This window comes from Temnothorax longispinosus, unplaced genomic scaffold (genome assembly GCF_030848805.1).
Source record: "Temnothorax longispinosus isolate EJ_2023e unplaced genomic scaffold, Tlon_JGU_v1 HiC_scaffold_16, whole genome shotgun sequence".
Taxonomy (NCBI): domain Eukaryota; kingdom Metazoa; phylum Arthropoda; class Insecta; order Hymenoptera; family Formicidae; genus Temnothorax; species Temnothorax longispinosus.
In genome coordinates, this window is record NW_027269970.1 from 571,988 (window position 1) to 584,036 (window position 12,049).

A 12,049-nucleotide genomic window follows, 5' to 3' on the forward strand; every position below is an offset into this window, starting at 1 on the left:
TTATGCCTTAAGCCTTTGTCTTATGTAACGCACAATACTGTGTTAATGTTTTCTGTCTTGTGTAGTATACGCGACGTGACGCCACGTTTTAAGGAATAAACGTAAAACGTATGTATATGTAAATAACAATTCTATTATACAATTAATAATGAATATTTTATAAATAGTTATGACATAATACATTTTAAACTTATAAATATGTAATAATAATATTTCATATTCGAAATATATTTTAATAACTGTGAATATAACCTAACTTTTTTGTTCAAAGAAATTTATCTTATAAATAAAAATGTTCTACTTAATTAAATATTATTTGATTTAATAGTATTATATGTTTAAAAATCTTGTCAATTATTAAAATTGTATAATATTTAATTTAATTTATTTTACAGAAAACAATTTTAATTTCAGGTATATTAAAATGATGCATAGAAATAAGCAATTTTTATTGCTTGTTTTACAATGGATGCTTTTATATAAATTATTAAAACGAAAAAAAAAACAAATTAGATGGTATAAAAGAAGATGGTACGTGCGACCAATAAACCAACTGAGATACAAATACGGAGCTTATGAGACACTTTTCCAAGATTTAAAAAATGATGAAAATTTATTTTTTCGTTATACGAGAATGAATTTATCTTTATTTAACAAATTACTTCAATTAACTGAACCTCATTTAACAAAAAATAGTTATCGAGCATTTCCTGCAGAACAAAGATTGATAATAGTATTAAGGTATATAATTATATAAGTAATTATTTTATTATTTTTTCAAAATAATTATATTTTGTAGAAATAACAATAAAAAAGAAATTTTATTAAAGTAACAAAGACAGATTCTGTGGTAGACTAAAACAAGTATTCTAGACTAAATATAAATGTTGAATAATATTAAATAGTATTAATAATATTTTATTTTTGTCAGATATACAAAAATTGCCTAAAATAATTATTACTCGAAACATGCTTTAATAGAGAATGAGAGAGAGAGAGAGAGAGAGAGAGAGAAATGGAAAATTAATCATCTTTTTATAATAAATAATATTAATAACATAGATATTTTAATGAAAATATATTTCAGATATCTTGCCACTGGAGATCTTCCTTTGTCTATCGCTCTATCATTTCGAATTGGTGAATCAACAGTGCGTATGTTAATTACAGAAGTATGTCAGATATTAATAAATGTATTACAACCACTGTATCTATCACAACCAAGTGAAGAAGAATGGAAGTCGTATGCTGAAGGATTTTGGAAGAGGTGGAATGTGCCAAATTGTGTAGGGGCAGTAGACGGAAAACACATTACCTTGCAATGTCCCCCTAATTCGGGAAGTCTTTTTTATAATTACAAAAAATATTATAGTATTGTTTTTTGGCAACCATGTATATAGATTTACGTTAGTTGATGTTGGTGCATACGGTGGTAACAGCGATGGCGGAATTTTTAACGATTCATTAATTGGAGAAAATTTGAAAAATGAAAATTTAAATCTACCAAAGGGAACGTTCAAATTACCTGGAAGTCAGATCTGTACACCAACTTTTTTATTGGCAGACGATGCTTTTGCATTAAATACAAGAATTATGAAGCCATATACCGGAAGAAACTTAAATGAAGAACAAAAAATATGCAATTATAGATTTTCTCGGGCTAGGCGAACAGTCGAAAGCGCATTTGGAATATTTTCCAATAGATGGAGAATATTTCGACAATCCATTTGTATGCTGCCAAAAACAGCCGATTTGATGACAACAGCATCGCTCTGCTTACATAATTTTGTAATGGTTGAAGAAGAACGCTGTAAACTAAAGTTATATAGCACAACTGAATTTCTTGAAAACGATACACATAATCAGGTAAAATAAACATTTAAATATTTGTATTCTGCATAAAAAAATATATATATAACTTAATTTTATGTTTAAACTTTTGATAAATTAAAAAAATTTTAATATTAATAATTAATATAATAAAATAATTAAATAAATGCAGATACATTATGTGTATATAATATTGTTATTAAAATATTAATTACTGTATATTTTATAAATTTAATTAACCATGTTATTTTTATTTATAAAGGAAATGCAGTGGTTGTCTTCATCGGAAAACCTATGTTATAATGAAACCGTATCTTCTGCTTCGAAACAAAGAGACACATTGTGTAAATATTTTGTATCACCTGAAGGAGAAGTACCGTGGCAATACGATTACGTGCAAAGAGGAACATATGGTGAAAATATTTAATAATATTATAAAAATAATGGTTTCTATACACATACATTTAATTTTTAGTTATTTATTTAATCTTATTCTTTCTAATAAAATGTTAATATGAAAAAAGAATGTGTTCAAGAATTATATAGCTTGATATTTTTTAGCAGTTTTTTGACAACATAATTTCTAAACTGAGCTCTACTTAAGTAAAAAAATGAATAAGATAAAGTTAGAATCTTTATATATATATATACATATATATATATATATATATATATATATATATATATATATATAGTTCTTGTTTTATATATAATTAGAGTTTGACAATAATGTCGTACCGATTTTGCATATGGTTATATGTAAAGTTTATATACCGATTATCTCCTTACTGCTAGATCAATTAATATTAATTTCTACAACCTAATTAACTTTATTTACTGAAAGTTTATATATTGCAGCAATTAAGAAAAGGTTTCTTTATAGTGAAATGTTACAAGCAAAATATTAATGCACATAGTATTACCTACATTTATTAATTATTATTTTTATTTATTAATGAAAGTCATTTATATATTTTGTTTTTATTGTATTTGTCTTTAGTCATACGGCATAATGTTTCAACTATAATGTTACAATTTTACAATAAAGCTTTAAAGTTAATCTAAGTTGATGTGTATCTACTAGTAATAAAGATCTATGTAAATAAAAACAAATACCACAAATCGAATGTTGTATCTAATAATTATATAATTAGCAAGATATACATTACAAAGGTATACAAATGAAGCAATTAAATAATAAACATAGTTAATAAGGAAAGTGCTTTAGAATTAACACATACACTATTAATTAACACATACAAATCATGCACATATCAGATCATCTATCACATATCTATCATCTATCTAAGATCACCTATCACATAAATAAAAAATCTTAAACAAAAATATTGTTTTGCGCACTAAATAATAAAATTATATTAGATTTAAAAAACAATGTAACTGAAAATATTATTTTAAACTTAAAATCTTATTTAAAAAAAACAGTCTTTTTTACAATATCACATATAGTAATGTATCACATATTGTATTAAACAATACTTCAGTAATAAAAAAAAAATACTTTATGAAAAAAATAAAAATCATTACAAACAAAAAATATTACATTCTTTATAGAGAAAATAAAGCATCTGTTAACATTTTCTCTCATATTTTCAATATGAAAATATTTCTCATACTTTCTTATACTGAAAATATTATTTTAAACTTAAAATCTTACTTAAAAGAAACAGTCTTTTTTACAATATCACATATAGTAATGTATCACATATTGTAATAACAAATACTTCTGTAATAAAAAATAAAAATACTTTATGAAAAAAATAAAAATTATTAAAAACAAAAAATTTTAAATTTTTTATAGTGAAGAAAATAAAGCATCTGTTATCATTTTCTTTCTTATATTTTTCTCAGATTGTGGAAGATTTGTCAAGTGAGCAACAATAAATTGTGCAAATGCTTCGTCTTCATTATTGTTTTCACGTTTGTTATCTAAAACATTCATGATTTTCTGGCTAACCGATGTAAACATATTGTCTAATTCCTTTGTTTCATCGACTTTACTTTTTTTAGATTTAGGTTTTGTATGTAATACGACTGATGGTGAATCTTTGTCAATGTTGCGTTTATGTGTTACGTGTGTTTCACGAGTATCTTCTAAAATATTTTCTTTATTATTTTCACCATTAAAATTATTATCTTCTGTTTCGTGCATAGAATGACTTGATTTTTCTTTGGTATCAAATACTTCATTTGAAGTAAATTTTGGAATTTTTGTTGACAGTTCTAAAGATGATGTAGATGTTGAAGCTTTATTTGGTTTTATATTACTGCATGTTCTGAAAATATAAGAATATATAAGTATATATACATATTATACTATTAAAATACGGATTTTTAAGCAATTATCATTATAAACCTTCGTCTCTTGATATAATTGTCAAGAAAAGATAATTGAGTATAAAATGCAAAGGGTTTATGAGTTGAAGCACCACTTCCACTCTTATATTGACTATCTATTATTCGTTTCTCACGATTATATTGATTTCTTAGAGATGTGCATCTAGTTTGACAATAATCAGGTGTATATAAGTTGCCTGTAAAAATGTTGAGATTTTATCATTATAATTAGCATAATATATATTAGCAATAAGACATAATAAAAGATATTAATTAAAAATATTTGATATTTACCATAATTTTTATTTTGCATGATTTTAGAAATTTCTTTCCAAGCATTATCTTTAATTATTATGTTTTTAAAATCTTTGTGTCCTTTATTGTACAGAAATGGTCGTTCTCTGTATAATTCAATTAGAAAAGCATCACTGTCTTTTTCTTCTATAGAAATATTATTCTCATTTGACACTTCATTGTCTGTACAATATGTATTATTAAATTCAAAATAGTGATGATCTTCCATTTTTACTAAAAAATAATAATAAAATAATATACATATATAACATTAGATAATATACGTACATACATATAGATTTTGTTAAAAGTTATACAAAAATAATTAACAAGATTTTTAAACATATATAATACTATTAAATCAAATAATATTTAATTAAGTAGAACATTTTATTTATAAGTACATTAGATAAATTTCTTTGAACAAAAAAGTTAGGTTATATTCACAGTTATTGAAATATATTTCGAATATAAAATATTATTATTACATATTTCTAAGTTTAAAATGTATTATGTCATAACTATTTATAAAATATTCATTATTAATTGTATAATAGAATTGTTATTTACATATACATACGTTTTACGTTTATTCCTTAAAACGTGGCGTCACGTCGCGTATACTACACAAGACAGAAAACATTAACACAGTATTGTGCGTTACATAAGACAAAGGCTTAAGGCATAAAACACTGCCTTAAGGTTATAAGACAGCCATTCTGCTTAGGCCCTTAACCTATCTCGAGAGCACTCGAGAGACAGGGATTCCGGCTCGGACCGTCGCACGAGTCGGACGTGTATGCGAGTCGCTCTCTACCGCTATCGATAGTTGCTAGGTTATAGTTGGTGTCGTGCTGCCTTACCGTATCGGCCCGGGGTGACCCTCTTGGTCGGGCGGGTGGTATATATTTTTGGTAGCTCCCCTCTCGGAGGGGGAGCGATATCCCAGGGATGAATCCTCCCGTGGGCCTGAGTGATATTAACGATGATAAGCATGTGCCGATGGACACTTCACTGTGCAATAAGAGGCAGAGGCCGAGTATTTCGGAAGAATACTTTGACGAGTTCTCTAAAGACAATTTATCGTTGAACGACCGGTTCGAGATGCTGTGTGCCGGGATTACTAAAAAACGCGCCACGTCTGTGAATCAGATTAATGACGAAGAAAACTCGACGGATTTACAAGTGATCTCGCCCCCGGGGAACGAAATGGGGGTGGACAATGCGAACTGTGATAGGGGTGACTCTGTGAACTGTGATATTAACAATAAAACGAGTGTGACGACGTCTCCGGTAGACGAAGATATTAACAATAATAGCCAGTACGAGCGTGCGCCTGAAGCCTTGGGCGATCACGTGAACAACAGCGACGAGCGGCATGATACGGACGTGAATCTCATGTCGAGGATTGAAAAGGAGATATATACAGTTAGCGAACAAGGATTGAAGAAGTGTGTAAACAAACCGGAATTCCAGCGATATACTGAGTTTGACGAACATTATGAAGGTAAAGCTAAGATTACCGTTAGGCTTGAGCCACAACATGCCGCTACCAGAAAGGGCATGAATGAAATAAAAATTTGGATGCTCCTTTCTGAGTTGAATATTTGTCCCATTGCCGTGGAAATGCTGAACCACTTCTCGGCTGAAGTGGAATTCGCTAACGCTACAGAGGCCAACCGCGCGCTTAAGATTATTGAAAAATTAAGGGTTTCAAAAATAAAAGCATATATTGAGCAACGCAGTATTATTAGCAGGGGCGTTGTTGCAGACTGGCCGGCCGGCATCCCGGAGCTTTGGGAGGTGTTGCAGGATAGGGCTGATATATTGAGTCTGGAAAGAATGTATCGGAGAAAGTGGGACGTTGCTACTAGAACATCATCTCTCATGGCCACGGATAATATTACGATAACATTTAAGTCGAAAAGTATCAGGAATCTGAAGATTTTTCAAAATGGTGTTAACCTCAGAGTAAGGCCGTTTATTCCGCAAACTAAACAATGTTTTAATTGTTTTAAGTTCGGTCACACTAAGTTGGCGTGCAAAAGCGGCACTCGCTGCATCGTGTGTGGAGATAAATCACACGGTAATGCCCAATGTGAAAAAACTACGCGATGTTTCAATTGTCGCGGTTCGCATAAATCAACTTTCCGGGGTTGCCCGATGTACGAGAAAAACAAGAATATAAATAAAGTTATGGCGTTTAACAATATTTCTTTCTACAGTGCGAGAAGGCTGGTGGAGGGAAAATCCCCGCCTACAGATAGGCCCATGGACAGCAGGATGGATCCTACTGGCTGGCCGGCGTTACCGTCGCGGAGGACGAGGCCTGTGATAACAGAGGCACACGAACCAACGCCGCGTAAATTTTCTTATGCTGATAGTGGCCCCCCGAAAGTTAGAAGCAGAGCGAGGCCTAATTCAAGTGGAATTGGCAACTACTTTGCCCAATTCAATAGCCATGAAGAAGATATCTCTGCGGACAGAAGAGGATTGGCCTTATCTGGTAACCGAGGATCATCTTGGTCTCGGGTGGTGCGTCGTGAGGTTGGAGATGATGCGGTGCAGCGGGATGCTGCGGTGGGTGAGTTCATCGCGAGCATAATGTCTCTCATTAAGAAAGTCCCATTGGCTAGGAAAGGCCTGATCGAAGCATTAACGGGGGAGGGGCACGAGACGGCTCCCCCTACACGTGGCGGTGCTGGTAAGGGTACCAAGAAGGATGTGAATATGGAGGATGATCGTAGATATGGATCGCAGAGCTACAATAGTGAGGGAAGGACTCCCTCTCACGAGAGAACATAATTCAGGCTCCTTCTGTGGAATTGCAGAGGATACCGTAGCTGTAAGGAGGAACTGGCCCGGCACGCTTCGGAGTATGACATTGTGATTTTAACAGAAACAAGATGCAAGGGTCCACGAGGTGTTACTCTTTCTAACTTTAAATCTGTCAACAGTGCCAACAGAATGAGTAGTGGTGGTGTATCTGTCTCTCTGCGCAACTCTATGGAGTTTTCGGAAATCCCACTACAAGTTGCTTTGCCGGTGGGGTATGATGTTGTGTGTGTCAAGACAAATAATCTATCTTGTAATGTCAACATTGTGGCTGTTTACAGGCACCCCTGTGAGCCGATGAACAGACATGATTTCAGACCGATTTTTAATGCAATTAGGGGAAATGGCCTGGATACAATTATTATGGGAGACTTTAATGCCCATAACACCCTATGGAACTGTCCAACTACTAACGGCAATGGTGACTTGTTACATGAAATTATGGATGAAGAGGAACTGTTGTGCGTGAACGTGGACACTTGCTCCCGAAGCGGTGTCAGGGGTCAAAGGGACACAAACCTTGACCTTCTTTTTGGCACAAGGAAAATAATTGAGGGAGTTTCATACTCGCAGGAGCCGGATCCTTGGGGCAGTGATCATCATCCGTTATCTTTTTCGTTTGGAAGCTCCTCTTTGATATATGGTAAGGTTACCAACAGGTTGTCTACCAAGAAGACGGACTGGGGTAGATTCGGTGAATTAATGAGGGAGGAAATGAAGGATATTGCTCAGCGACGCATTCTCCTGGGACAGGACTTGGAGGCGTGCTACTCGTCGTTTGTCGCTTCTATTGGGAGCGCTGTCGCGACGGCCTCGGGCAGAAGAAGTACCGCTCCGCCCACGCACGTCCCTCAGAATAGAAGAAAACCGTCTCATAAATGGTGGGACGCTGAGTGTGACGAGGCCATCCGTCTCAGAAGGGAATCCTTCAAGTCATTTAAGTCTACAAAGAGTCTACATGATTGGCTGGCGTATAAGAGGGCGTCCGCGATAGTTAAAAAAACTATCAAGCAGAAGAAGAAGATTGGATTCGAGGAGTTCTGTAAGGGCATCGATAGGTTCACCAGCCTATCATATGTGTGGAAGATTATGCGTATTTTCAAGAACGCCAGAAAAAACTTGGAATGGAATACCTGGCCCACTAAGAATAGGGAGGATGTTGTGAAGTCTTCTATCGACTGTCTTGCTCCGCCTTTTGTGGGGGTGGAGCCGGTTTCTGACTTTGATGGATGTCGACCGAATGCTGAGTTGGATGCACCGTTTACCTGGGAAGAGATGACGAGGGCTTTGGAGATGATCCGCAAGGACTCATCCCCGGGGCGTGATGGCATTGAATATAAAACTATCAAGGCCCTTCCGGACATGGCCAAGGAACATTTGTTGGAGATCTACAACAAGGTGTGGTCAACAGGCTGCATACCTGGTGACTGGTTTAACTACCAAGTGATTTTTATCGACAAGGTCGGGTGTGAAAAGGTTAGGCCCATATCCCTGACTTCCTGCGTTGGCAAAGTGATGGAGAGGATGATCAATGAGCGTTTGGTCTGGTGGGCTGAGAAGGAGGACAAATTCAGCCCGTCCCAGAGTGGCTTCCGCAGGGGTAAGTCGTGCGCCGATAATCTGGTCAGAATTGTGTCTGACATCAAATCTGCGATGTGCGTTGGTGAATACGCGTTGGCTGCCTTCCTAGATGTCTCGTCCGCGTATGACAGTGTGGACTATTGGATAATGTTGGGGAGATTGATAGCGCTTGGTTGCCCCCCAGCTATAGCCAGATTCGTCAGTTTGTGGCTGTATCGTAGAAGAGTGCGATTTATAATTAATTCTGGTTTATTTGTGGATCGCCTTGTTTATCGGGGCCTCCCGCAGGGTGCTGTCTTGAGCCCTATACTGTATTCATTGTACACACAAGGTCTATGTGCGGACTTGCCGGAGGGTGTCGAGGCGGTTGAGTTTGCTGATGACATCGGGGTCTATGTACGTGGACCGAATCGGGAGAGAAATAGACTGCTATTACAGAGGGCTATTGATATTATTGCCGAACGACTGCGGAGACTGGACCTGGACCTGGAACCTAGAAAGACGGTATTGGTGGAGTTCTCCAAGAGCGGGTACATCGACAGAAATATGAACATAGTCATTAATGGTTGCAGTGTTTTTAACTGTGGCGGGGCCAGATTCCTGGGTGTCTGGCTGGACAACAGGCTGAGTTTTGAACAGCAAATTCAGATCGTGAGGGGCAAAGTGAACCGTGCCAACTCCATTATTAGATATCTATGTGGGGTCTCAAGAGGAATAGAGGTCAACACTGCATTATTGCTGTACAAGAGTCTCGTCAGATCGGTTATTGACTATGCGTGCTTTGTGTTCTTCCCCAGGGAGTGCTCGTTGCAGATTAAGTTAGAGAGAGCCCAAAATCTTGGGATACGCACTGCCCTTGGTTATAGGAACTCTACTCCGAATAACGTGATCATCGCGGAGGCCAAGGTGATGCTGTTAAGGGACCGAGCGCTGATGCTGGGCGCTAACTTCGCAAATAAGGCGATTGCTCACAACACTAATGGCTTATGCGATAAGATGCGTGGGCTGTTGATGGCTGAGAATTTTAAGAGATATAGACAACCCGCATATAGACTCTCTCTTCTTGCGGAGATATGGCGTAAAGTGGAAAGAACGAGAAGGCTTATCGGCCCGGTTGAGAAGCCACTTGTCTTCAACGGATTTTTTAATGCCCACACCTTTATCCCGAGGGTGGACTTGGATATTGGTGCCGTGAGAAAAAATAAAAAGTGTTCTGATCGAGCTCTGATCAGGAAGATAATCGAGAGGTTCCAACTGAAAAACAACCCGGATATCATCTTCACCGACGGCTCTTATAAGGAAGATGCGATGGCCACTGGCGCTAGTATTGTGATTTGCGATCAAGAGGAGGCTTTTAAGATAAGTCTCCCTAATGTATGTTCATCTTATACTGCGGAGGCTTTCGCGATCTGTGCTGTCCTGCGACTGCTGTGGACGCGAAGATATGAGAGTGGTGATGAAGTGATTATTCTGTCTGATTGCCAATCTGTCCTTAAATCTATTAGCAACAATCACCTGAATGTGCATAAAAATAAGTATGTCACAGAGGCCAGAATATTGATTTACAATTTGGAGAGACTGAGAGGCAAGAAGATCGTGCTGGTGTGGATTCCTTCACATGTGGGCATTCTAGGAAATGAGATTGCTGACGGACTTGCTAAGGAGGCAACGGAGGAGGAGCCCGACCCCACCATCTCGGTCCCGGTGGGGGACTTGTTGGTGCGAGCGAGAGGTGAGTCATGGGAGGCAACGCAATTATCGATCAAACGCGATGCTCAACACAAGGGCACTTTCTATTTTGATACATTCTATGATCGAGAGGCGAGACAGCCGTGGTTTCGCAAGGTCCGTGCGGAGAGATATTTTGTTACATTGATCAATCGCCTTAGGGCAAACCATTATAATTTGAACGCGTCCCTGCAAAGGAAAAATTATATAGATAGTGCGAGATGCGAATGTGGATGTGAATACGAGGATATACACCACGTTATTTTGAGATGCAATAAGTATGACGATCAGAGGTTAATCATGGATGCCGAGCTGAGAGAGTTTGAATTTACTGAGGATATAGACATATTCCGTTTAATACGTGCGAAGAACTGGGATATAGTGGATATTATTTTTAAATTTATTAGAGCTACGCGTAGAGTGATTTGAATTGACTGTGTTTTGACGGTGATATAGACACGAGACTATAGTATATGGTCATTATTAGTTTTAGATCAATTGTGCCAAATAGCCTAGTGCTGAAGGCGCCCAACCGTCCTCACCCGAGGACAAATTGGAAAAAACCCCCCACTCGAGAGACACGGTAAGTACGAAGTACGCGCGGAGCGAGACCGACCGTGACTTTTTACGCGACGCGACGATTAATTACTATTATACTTATTTTTATTTACTGTTTATTATTACGTTTACGTAAGTGTTTATACATACAGGTTAATAACCTATTTACTGTTTACTACGTTTACGTGAGTGTTTATACATACAGGTTAATAACCTATTATATTATTTTTTATTTTTATGTTGACGGCAGGGAGCTGAGGATACTGAGATCAAGGAGCCTGTTCACACGAGGCGTTTCTGCCGCGCGATTGCGGCCGCGCGTTAATAACGTTTGCACGAGCCGCACGCGCGTATGCGAAACGGCAGTAACACCGTATAATCGTGCCGGCGATATACTGAATTTGAATTGCTTCGTGCTCTTATCTGGAGATTTCGTATCCCTGCATCGTGTTACCATTGCACCGCTGCCGGAACAGAAGGTTCTCTACGCTTGGCAGAAAGTGACGACTGACACGTTCGATCCCGACTTCGTTGATCGCAGAAGAGCTGGACTCGAGGTACGTTTCCGATTTGCACATATAACAGTATCGTGCGATGAATGTTGTACCCAATTATAACCTCAAATGAAGTTGTGCACGTTGCTAGTAACGCTGTCTGTAAAAATTTGCGTGAAAGATGATAATCATATTAATTAACACATTACATTATTTTTAGACGTAGCTGTGATGAAAGAGAATTAGATGGTGACTTAATTTTGGGAGATATAGGTCAAGGATTGCCATTTAAAGCTGGTACGTTTGATGGGGCTGTCAGTATTTCTGCGCTTCAGTGGTTGTGCTATGCAAGCAAAACTTTGCACAATCCT

At 36.7% G+C, this 12,049-nt stretch overlaps 1 protein-coding gene and 1 pseudogene across 1 annotated transcript; one reads left to right on the forward strand and one right to left on the reverse strand.

The window, feature by feature from the left end:
- LOC139823683 (uncharacterized) lies at positions 1-2,814 on the forward strand (annotated as a pseudogene).
- Positions 2,815-3,506: 692 nt separating this feature from the next.
- On the reverse strand, positions 3,507-5,215 carry LOC139823684 (uncharacterized). Its single transcript, XM_071796200.1, has 4 exons — positions 5,063-5,215; positions 4,483-4,716; positions 4,208-4,385; positions 3,507-4,127 (listed from the first exon to the last, which is right to left on the reverse strand). The coding sequence occupies exons 2-4, from the start codon at positions 4,709-4,711 to the stop codon at positions 3,647-3,649; spliced, it is 888 nt and encodes a 295-aa protein (XP_071652301.1). The 5' UTR covers positions 4,712-4,716; positions 5,063-5,215; the 3' UTR covers positions 3,507-3,646.
- Between the last annotated feature and the right edge of the window lie 6,834 nt (positions 5,216-12,049).

Coding starts and splice junctions, on each gene's coding strand:
- LOC139823684 (XM_071796200.1), bottom strand. CDS start 4,711: ATGGAAGATCATCACTATTTTGAATTTAATAATACATATTGTACAGAC. Junction 4,386..4,482: donor CATGCAAAATAAAAATTATG/GTAAATATCAAA, acceptor ACATTTTTACAG/GCAACTTATATACACCTGAT. Junction 4,128..4,207: donor AATTATATCAAGAGACGAAG/GTTTATAATGAT, acceptor TTATATTTTCAG/AACATGCAGTAATATAAAAC.